The 23,650-nt window shown below is 38.0% G+C and overlaps 1 protein-coding gene across 3 annotated transcripts in view; it reads left to right on the forward strand.

Moving 5' to 3' along the window:
• LOC131079590 (uncharacterized) overlaps nucleotides 1–23,650 on the forward strand; it is a 158,522-nt gene that overhangs the window by 36,983 nt on the left and 97,889 nt on the right. For all 3 annotated transcript variants that reach the window (XM_058017584.2, XM_058017585.2, XM_058017583.2), the window contains exon 4: nucleotides 16,949–16,998. In XM_058017584.2, the coding sequence (XP_057873567.2) occupies nucleotides 16,949–16,998 (50 nt within the window). The remainder of the gene's footprint in view (nucleotides 1–16,948; nucleotides 16,999–23,650) is intronic.

Below are 23,650 nucleotides of genomic sequence, written 5' to 3' on the forward strand. Positions count from 1 at the left end.
CTTCTAAATAGACCATGATCACTTTATTCCTTAGATCACCAAATGCTAAATCTATCACTCTTTGAAAAGTTGCCCTGGCCTTCACTAATCCAAATGGCATCCTCTTGTAAACAAAGGCTGCCCATGGAGTTGTAATGCCATCTTGTGTTGATCCTTTGTTAGTATCTCAATTTGATTGTATCCTAAGAAACCTTGTGAAAGTTGGGTTGCCGCCAAACCCCAATGAGAGGCATTGCTCCTCAACCTTGTAAGGGTGTCGCTTGCCAACCTTCGTGGGGGGCTTGGCCTGTTGACCCCATTGGGTTCTCCACTTGTAGAGCCCACTTGTTGCCTTCCCCAAATATAGGCCCTTTGCCTCCCCATCCTTGAGACTAGTCCCCATATTCTCCTATCCCCTTGTCCCAAGACATTGTGGAATATAGCTCATTTTGCTCAAAGTTAAACTTTTCTACATGTGAGTGCTTTTCAATTGAGAGGAATAGGAGCACATACTCATTTATTTACTTAGTTAAGTGTAGCCAATTGGGTGCAAAAGAAGTTGAGGATTTTGTTTTTGTGCACTCCAACTTGTATTTTTTGTTACATAAGAAACCTGATTATAATGAGGGGTTGATGAGGAATTGGGATTCAACTCTTGAGTATGCTGACTTAGATGCTATTGTTGCACAACTTGAATCTTTATAGATGAGGCAATTTCTACATATGAGATGGCTTGTGGAAGTGGCATTGTAGCTGATTGTGGTTCAAATGAATTTGAGTCAAACATTGACTTTGATGCTCTTGATGAAGAGCAATATGAAAATTATTAAATATTGATTGTAATTTTCATTGTGTATTGAAGTTTGACAAATGAGCGAATTATGATTTTATGAGTATTTTCTGTTTTGCAAATTTTGAGGTATTTAACTATCTTGTTTATTGGCAATTATGGTTATCATTGTTTTTATAATTTCAATATATTTAAAATTATATATATATATATATTTACACAAATCCATACCTGTACTCGGGAAAAAATAATGTCGTACTAGCATACTTGAACTTGTCCTCGTCCTCTTACTAGGATTGGCAAGTTAGGTTTTGCTTGAAGGGATTTGTGTCCAACTTTATTGGAATGGTGTGAGACAATTCCTTGGGCCAAAAAATATTTGCATAGGACCAGACAACAAATCCTTGTACCTCTTGAACAACTATACATTTCTTTCTCATCAGCTATGCAACATTTTCCTAAGTTCAGGAGTCATAATTATGACTTATCAATATGTTCATAATTTGCAGACACCTGGTATTGTTATTGCACTTGCTCTTGAAGATATTGTCATGTCTATCAAAAATGTTTTCCAAAGAGACAAAAACCCTTGGGAATTTTAATCCTTTTTAGTTGAATAATTTCAGAATTTGTTTCATCATTTGTATCTTTGCCAATTACCATCAGAGTTTCCCTGTATGTTGAAGAATTTCCGTCAAAATGCAATAAGCTAAAAGCGTAATTTTTTTCAAGAAATTCTATGACATTCTTGAATGCTTGCCAAATGTCTGCATCATCTGGAATTGCTTTCTGATAAACCAATTCCACTATGAAAATATACAGATTGAAATCAGCACGAGGAATGGATAAGGAAGCGGAGACAGCCAAAGCGTCTGCTATACTATTAAAGTCTCAAAATATACTCAATGGAGAAAGCACTGAAAAATTCTATCCCATCCCAAATGGAGTTTCTATAGTCATGCGATCTATCTTTCTTCACTTGAAACTGTTCTTCGACTCTCTTCAGTCTTCACAATTAACTCAATTTCTCCTTCTACTATTAATAGTTGGATTCCCATGTCTTTTGCATTTGCGATCCAAGGAGTAACAATTTGTATTCTGTAGTGTTGTTTGTGCATTCAAACTGTAGCTGATATGAGAAAGAATATGACTTTCCTTTTGGACATATCAATAGCATTCTGGCTCCTATTCCATTGGATGAACAACTTCCATCAAATTGTAATGTACAAATTCTTCTTTCTTCTTCTCTTGAATCTCCTCCTTGACATGGGAACTTTGTAACATGAAGCTTATTACAATAATATCTTCATCTTATTTGTTTCTATTTTGTTTAATGGTCAATATTGTGCATATCTTGTATAATTACATTCTTTCTAATTCTGACAAGTTTCTTATTAGAAACTTCGTTCTTTGTAATTCTATTTAATGATCTGTTTGATCATTAGTAAATGCATCTAATTTTACCAATTCCTTGTGTTACAGTAATATGGTATCAGAGCCGTAGGTGAAATATTTTTTGAAATTATTTTCTAGTTTTAAAAACCCGTCTAGGGCTTTTGTTATTCCTGGGCGCTCTGTCTGTTTCACGGGTTCTAGTATTTCGCGCGCTTGCAGGTTGTGTTTCACGCCGTCTGTGCGGCCTTGACGTGAAATTTATCTTCGTGATTTCGCACCTCTGTGTGTGCGTGACGGCTGTGCGGCCTTGACGCGAAATTTATCTTCGTGATTTCGCAGCTCTGTGTGTGCGCGATGGCTATCTGGGTCTTTTTTCTGGCTACGCTTTTCGTGGCGATCTTTCTTCTTGTTTGGGTGTGATTTTTTCTGCTTTGAAAGCCTGTTTTCAGCTTTGCAACGCGATTTTTTGCATCTGGTTCAGTCTCTTCTCTGCTGCCGAAGGTTTTTTACAAACCCTTTGTATTTTGCAGCGGCTAGGATATTTCGAAAATCCATTCTCAAAAATTTGTCCCTTGGGTTTTTTGGGTATCTGTCAAATTTTTTTGGGTCCTCCAAAAATCCGTACATTGGGATCAGTGCCAATTTTTTTTTCTCCAATCAGCCTCGAAATCAATGCTTGTTTTCTGCCTCCGTTTTCTTGCACGCGTCGCGTTTACACAATTTCACGCATTTAAATTTGCCTTGATATTCGTGCCATTATTCGGTCAACCAGATTTTACCTCAGTTTTCCATAATGGCATCTTTGATGAATATTCTGCTCGAGGGCAATCAGAAGTTCAATGGCAGAAACTACAATACCTGGAAACAACGAATGCTCACCATTTTCGAGTATCGTGTTATTGATCAGTTAGTTCTTGGCAAAGTACAACGTCCTGCAGCTGGTCCTGATTAGACCAAGTGTGATGAGCAAAATCGTGAAGCTGTTATGCTCATCAAGCTCTCAGTGACCGACGATCAGCTTCCTCAGATACCTTCCGACAAAACAGCTGCTGAGATATGGGAGCATCTCAAGACGCTGCATGAGACGTCTAATAGGAGTAGAGCTTTCTTTCTGAAAAATATGCTCTTCTCTATTGTCATGGATGAGCACAAATCCCTTCAGGATCATCTCAATCAGATCAAGAAAATTCGGGACCGGTTGGAAGCCATCGGCTGGAAAATGGAGGAGGACATGGTCGTGATAACTCTGAAGAGCTTACCAAAGTCCTACAAGCATTTTGTCGAAACACTCAACATCACCTCAACTGGTGTTGATCTGAAATTCGCTGATCTCTGCACTAAACTTCTGTAGCAGGATCGATGGAAGCAGCAGTTCGGCAGCGGTAATAGCTCATCCTCTTTTGAACAAGCATTCACAGCTAAATCCTTTCAGAAGGATAAAGGCAAATCACAATCTTCTCAGTCTTCTCAGTAGAAACCCTTTGCTCCATCATCAGAAGGCGCGAAGAAGAAAAATGTTTAGTGCAATTACTGCCATAAGTATGGTCATATGAAGCTTGAGTGCCGTAAACGCTTGGCTACACAGGCTAAGCAAAGTGGTTCGTAGCCGAAAGCAAATGCAGCAGAGCACACTGAGTAGAGCGAGTCTGCCTTTTACGCCTTCACGGCTAAAAGACCTGCCGACCATGTCAAATCCTCTACCTGGTATATTGATTCAGGTTCCTCTCGCCACGTCACTCATCGCCGGGATTGGTTCATTGATTTTCAGCCTTACTTAGATTTGGTTATCTTTAGAGAAGGGGAAGAGTACATCGTTATCGGAAAGGGCAATGTGTAGATTCAGCTTGGAGGGAGGAAATTAATTTTTCTCGATGTGTACTATGTTCCAGGAATGGAACTCAACCTTCTCTCAATCAGTCAAATTCTGAGACATTCTCCTCGGTTAGACGTGACCTTCAGTTCACATCAGTGCAGTATCATTGATCGGGAGACTCAGAAAACTGTTGCTGTGGGTCTTGAGGATCATGGTCTTTTCAGACTAGTTGACTCAGGTGAATCTCAGGAGCTTGCCATGGTAGCCAAGCACTCCTCTGTTAGTACACTCTGGCATCAGTGGTATGGGCACTATCTTTCTCAGCTTGTTCGGGAAGATCTTATGATCGGACTGCTAGAGATCCAAACCGAGAACCTCGGAGTTTGCAGAGCATGTCAGGGTGGCAAACAACATCAGACTCCCTTTTCAGATGGCGACTCCTGGAGAGCTTCTAAGGTACTTTAACGGGTCCATGCTGATATTTGTGGACCTATGGCTACTCCTTCTGTTATTGGGTCTAGGTATTTTCTACTTTTTGTTGATGATTTTAGTAGAAAAATGTGGGTGTATTTTCTTCATCAGAAATTAGAAGTGTTTGTTGTGTTACAAAAGTTCAAAGCATTAAAAAGAGTCTGGTAATCATATTATTACTCTTCAGTCTGATTATGGGGGAGAATTCTGTTCTTCTGCCTTCTCCCATTTCTGTGAACAACATGGCATCAAGCGCCAACTCACTACACCTTACACCCCTTAGCAAAATGGTGTCGTTGAGCGGAGAAACCACATGATTACTGAAATGCCCTGGTCTATGCTTGAACACAAGAATGTTCCGAAGAAGTTTTGGGCTGAAGCAGTTAACACTGCAGTCTATCTTTTGAATCGGTCTCCCACTGCGGCTGTGAAGAAGAAGACTATGGAAGAGGCCTGGTCAGGCCGCAAGCCCAGAATCAGTCACCTAAAAGTTTTTGGCTCCACTGCTTTTGTTTGGATCCTTGATGCTAAGCGCACCAAGTTGGATGCCAAGAGCTAGAAACTCATGCTCATCGGCTATAGTGATAATCACAAAGCCTACCGATTGGTTGATATTGAGACAGATTGTGTCATCTTCAGTCGGGACATGGTTTTTGATGAGGGTCAAGGGCATTTTCAGCTCTCTCCTCCAGTTATGGATTCTGAGGATCAACGTTTGAAGGCTTCAGACTTGGGTGTCCGTCTTCCATTAGGTCCACCTGATGGGAGGGCTCTAGTTGTTCTCACTGCTGCACCTACACCAGTTCCTTCTCCTGCAGGATCACCTAGACACACAGTTGCAACACCTGACTTTCCTCAGGATTCATCCGATCTTCTGTTTGATGAACCTGATCCTGTTGCACCTCGAGCATCTGATGTTGGCACTTCTATTCTCCGGCCTAAATGGTAGGCTAAGACACTTGCTGATATTCATGATGATGAGCTCATCGAGGGTAGAACTGCTTGGAAGAAGAGCAAGCAACCTGATTATGTCAATTTTGCTCTCATGGCCAACATTCACAGTGTGTATGAACCACAAACATACATAGAGGCGAAAGGGATACCTAAGTGGGAACAAGCTATGGCAACTGAGCACCAAAACTTGTTGAAAAATAACACTTGGGTTCTGTCAGATCTTCCTCTAGGGAAGAAACCCATTGGGTGCAAATGGGTCTATAAGGTAAAATACAAGGGTGATGGTACTTTGGATAAGTACAAGGCTCGTCTCGTTGCCCAAAGGCTTCTCTTAGCGTGAAGGAATTGATTACAAAGAGACCTTTGCTCTGACTGCAAAGATGAGCACCATCAGATTAGTTCTAGCCATGGCAGCTCAGTGTGGCTGGAAGGTCCATCAGATGGACGTCAAGAGTGCCTTCCTGAATGGTGAGTTACGGGAAGAGGTCTACATGATGCAACCTCCTAGATTCAAGGTTGCTGGAAAAGAACACCAGGTACTCAAACTGGTGAAAGCACTCTATGGCCTGAAACAGGCTCCTCGGGCATGGTACATGAAAATTGATAAGTACCTCACAAATCAGGGTTTCCTGAGGTGTCCTTCTAACTCAAATTTGTATGTCAAGACTATTGGTAATGATATCATCATTTTGATTATCTAAGTTAATGATCTGATTATCACAAGCAGTTTGGCATCCTTGATTCAGGTAATCAAGCAGAGTTTATGTCAGTCTTTTGACATGACCGACCTTGGGCTTTTGCACTACTACCTAGGTGTTGAGGTTTGGCAACAGTCTTGTTGGTGTCTGTTTTATCATCTACCAAACATTAGAATAAAATATCCAAGGATACTCTATCCTCTCCTGAACAAAATCACTACTTGTGCCAAGATTGCGAGAAAGATCACAAGGCGACTCCAAGGTCTATATGTGTGAACAAGCGACTTTAGTGGGATAGCTTCTTGGGTAGTGTATGTTGAAAATCTCAAGGGGGACTTACGCTTATCAACTGGCATCATTCAAGCTTTACTTAGGCAGATTTAACAATTTATGCTGTATGTTTTTTTTTGTTGGATTTTTTGGTTTAGGACTTCAAAAAAAGGATAAAAGAGGATAGGATTTAGGAGTTCTAACTACTTCTAATCTATTCCTATGAACTCAATAGATGGTGTAGATGAGGTGAGACTGGTAACGACGCTTTGTTTCGCCGCACTTGGACAACTATGCAAAGCGGGTGCAATCTTCTAGGGTTGTGCTTAAGATTTTCACACTCATGAATAATACCAACAATTGAACAATATTACTCAAAGTAGGAGTTAAGCATCCACATTTAAAAGCTCAAGCTAACTTTACACATTGAAAGGAAATCATCCATCCAAAGATAGTATGAGCAAAATCTCACCAATCTATACTATCAAATCTATCATTTATCTAACTACTCTAAAGCAAATAACTTAAGCAAATTTAATCTAAATCTAAGTGTTGAAGGGAATATGCAACCATGCAACCATTTAGCTTATAAAAGATTTCAAGACAATACTGATAATGAACTTTTATTACTCAAATAGCTCTACGCAACAATTTCATAAATCTCTCCACACTGAAATGAAATGAGAGAGCGAGTTTATATAGAGTAAAGCAAAATAAATGGCCGAGATCAATCTAAGATCGACGGTTGAGATCTAGTCAACCTAACCCTAGATAGAGTTTCCCAAAATAATATCAAAGATCAACTTCAAATGAGACAAGTGGCACAAGATGCTATCTTTTAGGATTGCACCCCCTTCTTATGATATTCCACAAATCTGGACACAATCTGGTCAACCTCCTCCATTGTGCCATGTGGCAACTTGTTAATCCTGAACTCTAACCCTTCCAAGTCATCTGCACATAGAGAAAAGGTGATCTCCTGGTCTAATTCTTGTTTCTGAAAGGCATCTCTGATGGACATGAGGTTCGACGCCTTAGCCAAATTGTTCTTGAAGACTGGTCCCGTGATGGCAAAGAAGATGTCTTGTACTTTGATCTTCAAATTCTCCAACTGCATATCACTTTCTCGGATAGTCTCCTTCCCAAGTACCTCTGCAACTATAAGGAAAATCTTGTCCCGAATTGCCTTTATCTGTACTTCTATTCTATCAGCATCAACTTTCACCTTTTCCAAGACTTCATTCCATGCAACTAGCGTCCAGTGCCAACTATTGAAGTTATAGGCAGCCTCTACTTCAATTATCTTTTCATCAACCAACTCTTGAGATGAGACTCCTTTCATCTCTCTAAGGCATGGGATGATTCTATCTTGGATATCCTGGAAGTCAGTCCACATTTCTGCCATGTTCTCGATCCTAGAAAGTAAAGAAGTTTTATCATATGCTGATGATATTCCTTCCATAAACTTGGCTGTTTCTTCTCTTATACTTTCCATCCAATCTCTAATTTCTCTGGCTATTACTGCATCTTCCTCAAAACCTTTGACGACCTGCTGTGAATTCAAAAGTAGGAGAGCCTCTGGATTTGCTTGATCAAGCGACTTAGTAGTCAAATGCCGAATATATTCTTTTAAGCGCTCAACTTCTCTTATATGCTCATTCTTCTTTTCTGTCTCTTCATCCAGCTTTGCCTTCATGGAAGCAACTGAATTATCTAAGTCCTCTTTTACTTGGGTCTTTGTGCTTGGACCTAAATCAAAAGTGGTGATCTCATACTCATGAGGAGCAATGTCTCCCTTTGCTTTGTTTACCTTTGGCACGTTGCCTGCCGCATCTCTTTGTATGGTGGAAAATCTCTTAGCTAGTTTCTTCACTGCAACCTCTTCTAGTCTGACCAAGAAATTTGCCATATCATCCTCTTTTGAATCCTCTATTACTAGTTTGTTTATTTTCAACCTCTCCTTCAGCCAATCAGGAACAGTGGGCTGCTCAATGCCTTCCATCTCTTGATTGCCTTTTTCAAATCCAATACCTCGAAGGGAGATCATTCCTTCTTGAAACTCTCCTTCTTCAACATCCATTTCATTTTCTGATTCTAGAATCTCTGTGCCAGTGGGAGACGGTGGTTGTTCATCTTCTTGGTGGACTGATTCTGCATTCTCCTCATGAATTGAAGAAGGAATGTCTATCTTCATCAATGAGTCAATGACTCATTAATAGTTAATAAATATTTTTCATTCTTAGATGTGGCAGAACGAGATGGCCCTACCCTTTGCTTCTTCTGAGCAGGCTCCTTATCACTACTGCTTTCCCCTTTCTTTTAGCACTAACACTTTGAGTTGCTTCTTCATTTGAGGAATATCCTTTTGCCGCTTCCATCAGGGTATACGTCAAAGTTATATTTTTCTTCTTGAGCCTGTGACACGGTTGATCAACCCGCCACCTGGTATACTGCATAACTGGCCGCATCAAAGTGGTTAAATCTGCATGCCCTGGCTCTGACCTCTTGATAGGAGGAAGGGGTGCATGCTCATCAAAGTCGGGCTGAGTATGTTCTCCGTTATCTTCCAACAGATCTAGCACAAGAAAAGGTTCAGTCATTCTGATGAAATTTACTGATAGTCTAGAAAACAAACTTTTCTTGATATCAAATTCTTCTGCGGCATTAGCCCAAAAATCTTCAATGTCCACCCTGTGTCTAAATCTTCCTTCATTTGCTGATCTGATATTGTTATGAGGATCATAATTTGCTCTAGGTCGATAGAATGTGAAATGGTACCACTGCATCTCTAACCTGGCACTCTCGGCTGCCTGCGCTGTCGGACTATATTCTTCCATATTTCCAATAAAGAATGGAAATGTGATTGCTGCCTTCTGCCTTATTCTTTTGAAATTCTGATGTCCCAAGTTGCTTGAAAACTTCAAGGAGAACCATCAGGTTGGTTGGGTAAATTGGAAGTTTAAAGGACGACCTTCAAATCCTTGGACCCTGATGTATGTAAATTTTGGAAATTGGATAAACCGGGATCCATATCTGCTGATCAAACTTTTAGCTTTAGGGGACAACCTCTGGTGAGTTCCTCCTTGCAACGTCCTTGTAATGTACATCAGGAATGCATCATGTGTTCGATAGCTCTTCTCCTTAAGCTGCAGTTGCGAGTAACAATCATAGGACTGGAATTCATTCTCTCCATTGCCAACTAAGCCTCTACAAATTACTCCGGAATATCTATAGGTCATAGCTAGCAGATAGACTATGTAAGAACTCATGTAGAATGATTTTGTCTTCTCCAAATTTATCAGCTGCTCATGAAGGTTATTGCTGATTATATGAGACCAATTAAACATCCCGACTCCTGAGGTGATTTCATGTATGAAGTAATACATCCATGTTTCGAATGGTGTACCCTTGGGGCTGCCCATTAGCCTATTCAGCAGCAGGATAATGTCACCATACTCTTCCTTGAAGTACGGGCGCAAGAGAACCTTTGGCACTTTCCCTTGGGGTCTCTTCTTTTCCAACCATGATTTATTAACATTGGTTGTACAGAGCTCAGACCGAGCATCATAAATCCTTTTAGTATCCTCTTTTGTCTTGTAGGTGGTCTTATTGTATTTTGGAATTCCGAATGATTCCTGGATGGGTAGCTTTGAAAGGTTGGCTAAAACTCTTCCATCAGGTGCAATGATTTCCCTTGACTGTGGATTGTAGTGTCTAGCACATTCAACTATTAACTCAGCACATTGCTTGGCCAGAGGAAATCCGGCTACTTGGACGATGCCATTCCTCATCATCCGGCAGGCTATGGGTGTTGGTAGGTGTCCATCAAGACCATACATTCTCTTCTTGAACTCTTCCAGGTCAATATGTCCAAGGTCAGTATTTGTGACATTCTTCCATTTGGATTTGATCTCGGATTCCATCTGCCTCCCTTTGCTAGCAAACTTCATTGATGCTTCCTGAATGGTGTTCCTTGCAAAACACATGAAAACTTAATATTATTTTCAGATTTTAATTCTGATTTTCAAACCCTTCTCCAAAAAGTTTCACTTTCAGCCTGATGAATGGTTAAGTTTCTGTGAAAAAGCAGATTGAAAGTGAAGGGTTTGGCCAAGAAATTTAAAAAAATGATGAAAATAAGACAGAAAGTGAAGGAAATTCAGTCAGATTGAGTTTTTGAATTCTCTTTATGACTGAAATTTACCTTTGATTCTGAAAATCTGTCTTATAATCAGAGAAAGTACTTAATTTTTGACCTCCGATACTTAGAAGATTTTCTTTTTTTGAAAATTTCTCTTGAAAATAAAAAATTCCCAAACTTGAGAGAAAACTTCTTCTCAGTTGCTATCTGAATTCTCAACCTGAATAGTGAATTGTGAGAGTGAATTAGTTGAGAATATTTAGAGTTTCGGATTCTTACAAGTTTTGTTTTTTGTTTTTTGTTTTTTTAATTATTTTATTATTTTTTTTGTTTTTTTGTTTTAAGTCTTTTTAAAATGGAAAGTTTATTTTCTTCCCAAAATTTCATCCTTTGCAAAAAAAGCAAAGAATCTTCTAGAATTTTCAAAATTCTTGAATTTCTTTTCTAAGTGTTGAAAATAATTCTGAAACTAAAAGTTATTTTTCAACTTGCTGGTCTAATTTCATGTGAATTGTGATCAAAACTTTATCCTCCTTGCATGGCAAATTAGTTGTCTTTATGTTTAATGGATCAAATTTTAGGTCTCTGGCTAGGTATCTTCACATATTCCATTATGCCCAGATGAATCAATTTGTGTCAGTGTTTGATCAATCTTGCAAGGCTTTGGTCAATTTCTTGACTGTGAATATGTCATGCCTTAGGGTTTGTGTCTTAGAATTTACTTCAGTCTTCATGTCTTGATGAGCATGTATATGTGCTTGCTATTCATGGCGGATGTTGATCATCTTGTGTTGACACTGCTTTGCTTGTGTGTTATTCTTCCTCCTAAGTTATCCTTCCCCTTGTCTTGGCAGGCTTTGATCATCTTGTGCCAACTTATCTTGATAGGGTGGGATTGGAAGGAATCTCGCCATCCTTGTTTTATGTCTTGGGCAGACTTTCAAGGTCTTTGGACATTTTCTTCATTAGCCAAGGCGGACTTGGAGTAGGCTTGGACATCTTTGCTTGTGCTTTAGGAGGACTTTGCCAACCTCTTTCCAATCTACCAAGGGCGGACTTTACACTTCATGTGCCATGTCTAGGGTGGAGTTGGAAGGGTCTTGGACAAGTTTGTCTTGCTTTAGGAGGGACGGACTTGGAAGACCATGTGCCAACTTTGTCTTAGCTGCTGTTCATCATGCTCACTGCAGGTCGGAGTTTATCAGTATTTGGACAATCTTTGACATGGCTTGGGGAATTTGGAAAGAGCTTGGACAGTCATATGTCTTGTGTTTTAACTTTATTTCGTGCTTCATTCTATTATCTTGGGGCGGACTTGACTGAGTTTGTGCCATCTTTAAATTTGTTTTCATCTTTCGAAGACATGATCTGCTTGGACAAGGCCTTGATTATGGTAAGGCAGACTTTACATGTCCTTAGATATGTTTGTCTTGTGTCTTCTTCATGGCAGACTTGGATAATCTTTCCCTTTCAATGATGGACTTAGAGATGATCAAGGCATGCTCTCCTTTGTAGGCATGCTTAGCAAACCTTCAATCTGCTGTCTATGGTGAACTTGGATAAGTCTCAGACATGTCGAACATTGATTGCTGTCTTGGACAGTAGTTAGACAATTTTGTTTGGTTTTCAAACCCTTGGATACGCTTTATTTCTTATCCCCATGGTGGATTTCATTACCCTGTCTGAAATCTGATAGTTTGATCAGATTCTTTCATGCTTGGAAGCTGCTTACCTTGCTCAATCTTGGCGAATTCTTGTGCTTCAAACCTTGCTTTGCAAAGAGAAACCTTTAATGAAGGAAAACCTTGTTTTATAGCTTCCTTGGCGTTTTCTAGAACTTTATTGCTTTATCCTAGAAGGCAAACCTTGGAAGCTTCTTCAATATGCGATTCTTAGAAAGTTTTATTCTCTTCTTTCATCCCCTTTGCTTTCTTCTAGAAGGCGAGTTTAGAATATCATCTTCAATCTTTGCAAACTTAGAAAATTTCCTTGTTTTAATTCATCTCTTTGCTTCCTTCTAGAAGGCGAATTTGGAAGAGGAAGCTTTATTTATTTTATGTTTTATTTACTCTTCAAGAAATTCAAACTTGATCCTTCTTCTAGAAAGCTTCTTTATTTTATTGCTTTTATTGGTTTCTTCTTGGAGAGTTTTATTGATGTCCTTCTAGAAGGCGAACTTGAGATTGCTTTTCATCTTTTCAAATTTAGAAAGCTTCTAAATATCATCACTTGCTTCTAGAAGGCGAATCTTTATGCCATGTTTTCATTTTGCCAAGCGAATTTTATTTAGCCTTGCTTTATTGCCATCTTGGCCATCCTTTCCTTTGTCTAGCGAATTTTATTTGTGCCATGTCATCATACTTGCTTTGAATGTGTCTTTGTCAACTTGGAAGGTTTTTAGGCGGACTTCGATGATTTCCTTCCACACTTGCCTAGGCGAACTTTAGAATCTTGTGACACCTCCCATAGGGTGGAGTTGGAGGATATAATGCCATCTTGCTTGTACTTTGTTTTTTAGCAGACTTCAAAGTGCATTAGCCAAGTTCAACTTTGCCTAGGTGGACCCTGCATTGGCCTAGACATTCTTCCTTAAGCCTTGACGGACTTGGCAAACCTCCTTCCAATTTAACCTAGGCGGACTTGGAGTGACTGATGCCAAGGGCGGACTTTGAAGGTTCTTTGACATGCTAAACTTTCCCTAGGAAGGGCGGACTTGACAAAGGCTTTGCCATGTGCTCATGCCTTATCAACGCCTTGGCCTATTTAGACAATTATCTTCCAATCTTTCTTCATACTTTAGTCCATTTTGATTTGGTTTTACCTTCTTAACCCCATGTAGGAGTTTCACTTACTCATGCCAAGAGTTAGTTAACTGATGGTAGGAGTTTGCCGATGCTTGGACATGTTGCCTTGGCTTGAGTTCATCTTTCCTTGCCATGCCAACTTGGGAGCCATTGTACCAAGGCGAACTTAGAAGATTGTCAGATATTTTTGTATATGTATAAGCTCAACCTTAGGTAGGAGTTTGAGTAACTCTTGCCATGAGTTAGGTTGACCAATGGTAGGAGTTTACCATTCATTGGATAACTTCATTGTCCCTAGGCAAACCTTGATCTTGCCTGAAGATCTTCCATACTTGTCATCTTTAGGTGAATTTGGCTGATCATCTACCATTCCACTTGTCTGTCTTTGAGCCTTGATGAGCTTGCCTAAGCATCTGACATTTTTACTTCTCCAACTTAGGCGAAATTTTCAATGTGCCATATCTAAATTCTTGATCAACAGTGTTCATGCCATGTTTTTGCCATGCTGGTTCATCTGGAACATAAACCCTAATTTGGATTTCCACTCTGCGTTTTGCACTTGGAGACCTCATTTTCGAAATCTGAGAACATGGGTACTGATAATATGGCTGATCTTCTGGAACAAAACCCTAATTAGGGTTTGTATTTTGCTTTTTACCCTTAAAGACAACTTTCAACATTTGAGAACATGGGTAGTAATAATTTGGCATGGGGATCAAAACTCTAATTCCAGAAAAAAGTAGAAAAAATCAAACCCTTGCTTTTTATACTCGGAAGCAAAATTTTTCAAATCTGAAAACATCGGCAGGACTAAAATGACCTAAAGAACAATACCCTAATCTCCGAAAAAACAAAAACTTCGAAGCCTTGTTTTTTATACCTAGAGACAAGATTTTCAAATTTCGACAAAATGGGTGGAGATGAAATGACTTGAGGAACAAAACCCATATGCCACTTTTAAAAAGCAGAAAAAAGCAAAAGTGAGAGATTTCTAAAAATAGCAAGTTGTCAGAAATGATCCAAAGCAATTGCGATCCTCGCCCTTTGGACCTTTTGAGCACTTTGGCAACACTCAAATGCAATTTTGAGCAAGATTTCTCAATTTGACTCGGAATGACCTCAAAACTCCAACTCATAAACTCCAACTCGTAAACTCTCAGAAAATGGACATTTATGAAACTATAGAGCTAGGACAAAACCCTAAAAAGCGAAAAACAGGGGGTACCCATCTGCGATGGGGCGATGTGTGAATTAGGTCACAACAAGTCTCATGGCATCTTCATCTCTTAGTCCAAATATGCCAGGGCTCTGCTAGGCAAGTTTCGAATGCAGGACTGCAAACCTACATCTACACCTATGGAGAAAGGCTTGAAGTTGTCAGCCAAATCTGGTTCTCTAGTTGAGAATGAATCCGATTTAAGGCAACTAGTGGGCAGTCTAATATATCTCACCTCCACTAGACCTGATTTGAGCTATGCAGTGAGTTACATATCCCACTTCATGATAGCTCCTACATCAGAACATTGGGCTGCAGCGAGGTGAATCCTGCGCTATGTCAAGGGTACTTCAGACTTTGGTATCCTCTATGGACGAACCAAAGATCCTAGACTCATCGGTTACACAGATTCGGACTGGGCAAGCTCTGTTGACGATAGAAAGTCCACATCCGGATATGTCTTCAGTTTGGGCATAGGTGCTATCACTTGGACCAGTAAGAAGTAGTAGGCAGTAGCTCTTTCCTCGACAGACACAAAATATCGAGGAACAGTCAAAGCAGCGTGTGAGGCAGTCTGGCTTCAAAGGATGCTTTCAGACATCCAACTGTCTCAAGCCGGTCCTACACCCCTCTTTCGTGACAATCAAGGGGTGCTGAAACTCGCAAAGAATCCAGTCTTCCATGAGAGAACCAAGCATGTTGAGCTTCACTGTCACTTCATCCTCAAGCTGGTTGAAGATGGATTCGTGGATTTGCAGTATATTCCTATAGAGGATCAAACTACAGATATCCTCACCAAGTCCCTACTTCCGGATAAATTTGTTAAGTTCAGGGGGCTGCTTGGTGTAGTAGATAGATTGACCATTAAGGGAGGGTATTAGAATAATATCTTCATCTTATTTGTTTCTATTTTGTTTAATGGTCAATATTGTGCATATCTTGTATAATTAGATTCTTTCTAATTATGACGAGTTTCTTATTTGAAACTTCGTTCTTTGTAATTCTATTTAATGATCGGTTTGATCATTAGTAAAAACATCTAATTTTACCAATTACCTGTGTTACAATAATAAAGCTCTTCATTGCACATCATCATGTATGTTCTTTTCACAATGTCTTCATGTAAAAAATATTAGCTCTTGGATCATTTGATTTTTGTACTATAGCCTGAAATTTGAGTGTTGGATCAAGCTGTACCTTCATTCATTAATTGAAGTTATTGTAGAGCACCAATCTAATGGAATTTTACCTCCTAGTCCATGTAAATGCTAATATTTAGTAGTAATCCAGATCTGGCTGGAATATTTGCCACTAGTATGGTCATCAAAATTCTTATTTCAGGGTATTACACTGAAGCTAGAAAATGAAAATTGTCAAAGTTGGCGCTAGGTGGAAGTTTAAGTGGAGATATTGATCACTTAATGGCAAGTTGAAATTTTAGTTAACGCCAATTTGAAGAAATTTTTGAATGGCTAACTCAAAACTTTGAACGTTTTGTCAATTTCTTTCATTTTTCATTTTAAAACACTGACCTTGATAAAAATTCCACTTCTTATTCCCTTTATTGTTTCTGAATTCCATTTTCAGGTGATGACGCTGGTAAGTTCCTTGATAAACTTTCGCCATTGCCATCCACCAACATTTGCCATAAAAACATAAATCGCAAAAGAACAGCTTTCAAAAAATAGAAACTTCTGATTTTGGTGTTTCTTTCCTCAATTCAGGATAACAAAAAAACAAAAAAATACTTTTCTTTAAATAGAATTTGGTCTTTAGTAAGCATTGAAACTGCTTGTCTTGAATTTTGAATTCCCCATAGTGGTGATTTCATTCTTGGAAGATGATCGCCATATATGATTATGTCTCATTGAGTGGAATGGATTTGCTTTAACCTTAATCCTTCATGCCTTAACCTTAATTCTTCATGCCTTTGCCTAGCATCTACCACCCTAGTCTTTCTTTTAACTTCACTCTTTCCTTCCCTCGCCTGTGTTGGAGTATCCTTTAGGATTTAGAGCTTGATATTGTTCATGCCGAACATCCTGCAGACATTGTTAGTGAACCAAGACATACCAACATCTAAGGACTTGATTGTTTGACAAGAAAGATAGCATAGTTGACATTGATAGGACAATAATGATCTGAAATTTGGCTTCACGTATGATTGATCTAGAGTTTTTTTAAGGGTAGCACTTTTGGGTACCAACATAATCAATTAGAATATGCTTTATCCATCATCATTTGTTCTCTTATAATGATTTCTTGTAATAGTTTCTGTGCTTTTCTATTAGTTCCATTTACATGTTTGTACTGTAAGTTTTAATCATTTATCATGATTCCTTTTTTACAACTATGTCAGAAATTTCTTAGAAGCTGATTGATCCTGTACCATTTCTGATTTGCCATTGGCTTGGCAGGACCTTTAGATCCAAAAGACAAAGATCAGACTTTAAAGGCCAAGCTTCAGGTATGGCTACATAATTACATTTAATATTGAATACTGGGATACTGATTGACTACTTACTTAGTTGTTTGCAAATATAAAAGTTTCTTATAACCTTATTCCATGATGTAATATTGAAATTTTAAAGTGCGCAGATTCCATTTTTATTTGCGACAGTTGTTCTATGCAGGACTTTCCATCTTTGATGTATAGATCTACTTGTTTGTTAGATATAAAGGAAACATTTGTTTATATTAAAATTGAATGGAACAATATTATATAGAAAAGAGTAAAAACTATTCTGGATCAGAAAATGATTGATTTCAATTGAAAACCAGCATATTACTAGAATCAAAGCAATAAAAGAAACTCACAGCTAAGTTGGATGAAACTTGGAAATTGATATCTTCATTGCAAATTCGAGCTCCCAGCTCCCTTGGAATGTGATTTAAAAATATTAATTTAAAATTTTTGAAAAGTAAAAAGTTATAAAACGTATGGACAAAAGTAACCAAGGAAGATGATAAATGCATGGCAAACATGTCTATTTGTTAAATTCCATATGAAATTACATATCACAATTTCAACGGATAGCCATTATACATGCCATGGTGAAATAAATTGAGCTCTCAGTCTTTGAAATCTGCAAATTAAGGAAGAGAATTGGAAGAGTACCCACCACTGCGTGTTAAAAGTCAAGATTTCCAGGATCCACATACCAATCTCTGTTATCACTGTTGTGTACACTTCTTACTTTTATTGAGAGTGATATTTGTTAAAGAGGCTAAGGAAATTGTTGAAAGTCAAGATTTCCAGGATCCACATCCCAATCTTTGTTATCACTGTTGTGTACACTTCTTACTTTTATTTAAAGTAATATTTGTTAAAGAGGCTCATGTGACTATTTTTGGGACCTAAATGGACCTCTCAAAACCCCAAATTCATAGCATTTCATCCAAAGATAAAAAAATGCTCAGAATTACCCTGTAAATATTCAGAAATTTGGTAATTCTAAATGATGACTTTTCTGTTCAGGTGTTTTTGTGGAGTTTCCTGTTTCTGGAATGCTTTCAACATGAAATACAGGGGGCCCATGGGGGTTTCCTGCAACATAGGCTCTTAGCAGAAGTAATACCACTACTACTAAAGGTGATTATGGACCCTATGGTAGCACTGCCAGAAACCCCAAAACATACCCCCATACAAAGTGTATCTGCAATATATCTAGAACATACTTTCCTAATGCACGTGTATTGAACTGTCCAAGGCCTATGAAAGCAACCCTTAAACCAGAAGCAACTATAGTCGGTGAATCAGACATAGTTTTAAGTAAAGATATCAATACCATGAACTTTGAGTTGACATAAAATACTAATGGTTGCAACTTAACCGGCATGCTCTTCGTACTACTACTTGCTTCTCCTTGGAGGGATTCTTCATAGAGCGAGAAATGCCCATGAAACATATGTCTACAGACTGAATCCCTGTAAGCAGCCATATAGCTTGCTAAAACATTTACATTCATATATATTCAATTTCTGTTTCATGAATACTAACTTGAACTTCTACTCTACAAAGGGGTGTTGACAATGTGCCACAGGTTAACCAATTTTTTTTTTCCATTTTATCTGACAGTTAAACATTTTTGTGAGATTCTTCATGATTTATATAAGCTGAGAGTCCCTCAGTGACTGCCATAAGATTCCCATAGTCTGGACTAATCATAGTTGGAATGGAGGAGGAAGAGATTTTGGAATGCACCCCAAATGTTTTTCGACAATCTTGAGTGACTTGACAATGTTATCATATATACAATGGGGTGCTTATAAAAAACTTGACTCATCAATATAGCCTTCTGGAAGTGTCATCAAATTTGCAAACATAACAGTCCTTGATCTTGGTTACAGAATTTATAAAAGTGATGTATGTTTTTAGATTCAATGGGAGAGCATTAATCTTCTGGCTCTGCTTATCTAATTCCACAAATGTTTTCTTTGAGAAAATTCTATTTTTTAAGCTCATACTTATGTTGTTGCTACTTGCTCCCAGTTCAAATCTTCTTGACAAGCTTGATCATTGAAGGGTTGGCCCCTTCGATTACCCTACTTGCTTAGCTGTTGAAGGGTTGAATCTGGTTCCTTATATGAGGAAGGGCAGAGAAAGCATACTTAAGGAGTCTACTTATAACAAAGAGGCAATAGCAAGAGGAGGACTATTGATGCATATAGAAAGGTGGCATAAATAATCAATTAGAGCAGATAGGCAAGTGGGATAGGATTAGAAGAAATGGCGGAGAAGATTGCAACTTCCCATACTCCTCACAAATTTTCTGCTGAGCTTCCTGTGATCACCATGAAGGAAGATGTGTGGCAAAAGCTGGAAAATATTAGGCTCAGTTGATTTTATCAACATGTCAACACTGAAAGTCATAGGTAAGTGCCAATGGCAAGATAGGTACACAAGAATCCCACAAGGGAGGGTAAGCTGGAAAGGCTGGAAACCTTGTGTTCAAATCTGTTAATTAACCTAACAACTAGGAGAAGGATAACATAAGTATTAAGGGTGAGATGGGTACAAACAAAAACCTTAGGCAATTCTTTGGAAAGAGGAGCCATATGCTTCATCCTTTGAGAGGCTTACCCTATAGAATAAAACAATTTTGGTAAGCCATCAAGAGGAACTGAATGGCTTCTCTTCTTGAGGCACTGTTGGTGTCTTTAGCAGTCCACAGAGAATAAGACCTGGAACTCTTAGCTTTTGGATGGTATTGAAAGATGATTACCTAAATAAACCCCTACCAATAAAGTATTTCTTAGATGCTAGGGGCATTAATTTTCATAATTGAAGATAACTTTGTTAGTGTGTAACCACTGCCAAAGAATTTTATAATTGCTTGGGATAGGGAAATTTTATCCACAGGAAATGACAATGTTTGCTGGTCTCTTAGCTATCATTTTTCTGATCTTCATATATGTGCAAAGGATATTGTTTCAAATTCATCACTGTAATTGTCCTTAAGGAGTTGCTCATTGTGGCAGTATTTTAACAAAATTGTTTACAGTCATTTTTGACCCTCTATATCATAATTTAAGCAGTTAAATTTTCATTGCAATAAGCGAGGCACTTTAGATACCTTTCTTGAAGGCACAAGCTTCTGCTGTGTTATTTGAAGCAATGCCAAGTACTTAACATATGAGCAAATGGTAGATCTCTTAGTGTTTCATATTAGTTGTATATTTGAAATGACTCAGAATGTGCCTAAACTTAAAAAAGTGACCATAAAACCGCTCAGAGAAGTATCTGCAACCAAACACAAAACAAAGTAAACTAACTCAACAAGGAAGATGAGGAGGATATGATGACATCATTGAAACATCACACTGACATCATTGTTATCAAATGGTTGATCATGACATTATCAGACTATTCCTGACAGTATAGCACAGATTTATAATTATGAATTTTAGAAATATTAAATTAATATTCAAATTCTTGGATCAACTTGGTGACCAAATAAGTATTGAATGATTGCTGACTTGACATCCATGTCAGCTTCATTAATGCATCAAACAACTGTAAATACAGTTTATATTATCTCATTAAAGGATCATAATGTGCCTGCGAAGCAGTAAAAAGGTTTAAATGAAGATATGATCTGTGTCATTAACAGCTAGTGACAGCTGAGCTGTTATGGTAATGAAAGCAAGATTTTGAGTGTTATTTACTACTCTTAAATGCCAACATCAGAAATTTGACTTTTTATATCAGTGCGACTTACTGCCACAGTTTACTGTTCTTTGGCCACAATTAAATGCTTCTAAGAGATCAGATTTAGGAAATAAATAAGTAGAGCTTTGCTTTATCATTATTACTTATATTGAGCAATTGCTATGAGTTATTTTTCTCAGTATCTTATTTGTTTGTTTTAGTGAGTCAGCAAGGCAGGCTGTTTTGATTCTCAGTTAGGGACACGTTTATGATGATGAATGTCAAGGGACACCTGTGTTAATGTAGTTTGATGATGTTCTTCTGCTATGTTAGACAGTAGACTTATATGTTTTCTTTTCCTTATGTTACTAACACCTTTGTGAGTTCATAATAAGAAAATTCTCTAGCTTTGGTGTTATTGCAAAGGGCTTTCACTTTGGCTGTCAGTCTTATTCTTTCTAGTTACCAAGTCTTATTCTTTCTAGTTATCACTATATGTTTACATGGGCCATTTTTAATGGGATGTTTGAATGGTCCTACATACAGAAAGTTCAGTAGTGTTATAAAATTCATTTTTATAGTCATTTTTGTCCACTGGCAGCTCCTACATCCATTTCCCTTTGATGACAATCTTTAAACAAAGAAGGTCAGAATTATCATCCTAATAACTTTTGTTGACTGCTTAGTGACACTTACATTATAACATACAATTGTAGGATTTTTTTATCACCGTTTCTGTTCTTCATCCATAACACACCATCACAAATATTATATAAATATTAATCCCTTAATCAACTGGAATGGTTCATATATTTGAATAACTTTTATTTTTCTTATTTGCATATACACTGGATGATTTACCCATCACCATATAATTAATAACTAATTTCATTGTACCATTTAGCTAGCATAGGAATTTGAACAGTTGAGTATCTACTCATCATCTTCTATGTCATAGTAGGTTGCCTGAATTAACCAAGATAACTGATCAGCTGTTACATGTAATTTTTTGTTTGAAATTGCATATAAACTGGGTGATTTTGCCATTACCAAATGATTACCAATCTCATCACACCATTTAGGTAATAATTAGATCCAAACAATTGGGAATCTGAATCATCATTTTCTATGCCAAAGCAGGTTCTCTTAATTTAACTGAGATTACTGAACAACTATTCCATGCAATTTTCGTGGTTGAACTACAATAAAACAAGTGAGTTCTGTTACAAATCTCAACTGTCTTGATACTTAAAACATTATTTGTAGGTATATTAATCAAATAGAGTTGTGGTTGATGATCTGTATAGGACACAAAGGTGTTAGCTAAAATTAATGTATTTTTTTAATTCATTCAAACAGATTGTATTGTAAATTAGTTTCACAAATCTCATACCTGCTACATAGGCTCATCTTCGGTTTCATGATGCAGTCAAATTTTGCAAGAGCTGAGATTGAGCTGGTTCATCCTATGTTGCGCACTGATATGGTTATAATATTTACTAGAAAAAACAAACTTCTAAGTACACTGCTGATACATTGTCATTTGTCATTGACTTCAGCTGTACAAATGATATTAGCAACGCAATGCCTAAAAATTGCTTTGCTATGAACAAATAGTTATTTTTTTAGGGATTCTCTGATGACTCTCAAAGTAATTTTTTGTCAAGGTACTTCTTCACTGTTTGGCTACCATTACAGAGCTCCTGGAGGCAACATTATAAAGTTTTGAGTGGAGATGCTGGTCGAATCCTGAATATATCCTGTTGATGGCCAATTGCAAAGGTCATGCTGCTGAGGGTATGACAGGAAGCTGGGCCTAGCTGTGGCTGGACTAGTGACCTTTTGAATAGGTCTCTATTAGTCCTCTGGAATGTTGGAGCATGAAAGTTAGAGTCAGTAGCCATGTATTGGGTTTGTCATTTAGAGCCTGCTTCCTTGTTTTTGTTGTTATAGGAGGCTCACCTTCTGGTGCAGTACTTTATCAAATAAAGTGTGATGAAAAGAATAGTCAAAAATTATCCTAGTGAGATCTTGGACACTTGTGTTAGGAGATTGGATGATGACTGCTATTGTAACATCTTCCATAGTGCTTATTGAGGACTTGATTTAGTGAAGTGGGCATATGTATTTTGGTACTTGTGCATTTAGGCTTCAGGGGGACCCTGCATCCAAGGTATCCGAGGGAGGAATTTGAGGGTCAAGTTGGGAGATGCAAGAGCTATTGGACAGTTATGCCGTGGGCCGAAGATGGAAGGGTTAGATTATGAATAATGTAGGGGAGTTGATTACTGTAATCTCCAAGGATTAGAGTATGTACGAAACCTTGTGGAGATAGGGCATGTGGATTTACTATTGAGTTAGACATAGAAGGAGAGATGGCATTTGACATTACAAAATTAGTGTTTTGAGTCCATACTTGTAAAATTTCTATAAAATAAATGGATTGTTTTCCATTTTTCAGTCATGATTACCTTCCTTATCAATCTTACTGACATTTTTCGCATTTGGAATTTGAGGACTATTTCTTGGAACCAAAGATTCATTTGAGGATGGTTTTATCTTTTTTCTTTTTTCTTCTGCATTTATTGTGCTAAAATGAATGACAACAATATTTTCTGCAAAAATGCAATAAATTTATAACAATTGGCCTTTGCCTTAGCATTGGGGCCCTTTTGAGGGGATCCAAGAGTCGATTGGTGGAAGTATGACACAATTGAGTAAATTTGAGCAGAGATAAAATCCACTTCAAATGACAACAGTGGCTGAGTGTTGAGGATAGACAGTGTGCCTCAACCATTTATGCAGCTATGAACACTTTGTAACCTAATTGTCAATTTACCACAAGGATGGATGAATATTTACAAGGTAATGGTTGAATATACTGGCAGATGGTTGTTTGGTAAGGAAATGACTTCTTTTTGAGGTGGGCTGTTGGGTCAGCAAAGATCACTTCAACATGCAGGTCATT

Source organism: Cryptomeria japonica, chromosome 9 (assembly GCF_030272615.1).
Source record: "Cryptomeria japonica chromosome 9, Sugi_1.0, whole genome shotgun sequence".
Classification (NCBI taxonomy): Eukaryota; Viridiplantae; Streptophyta; class Pinopsida; order Cupressales; family Cupressaceae; genus Cryptomeria; species Cryptomeria japonica.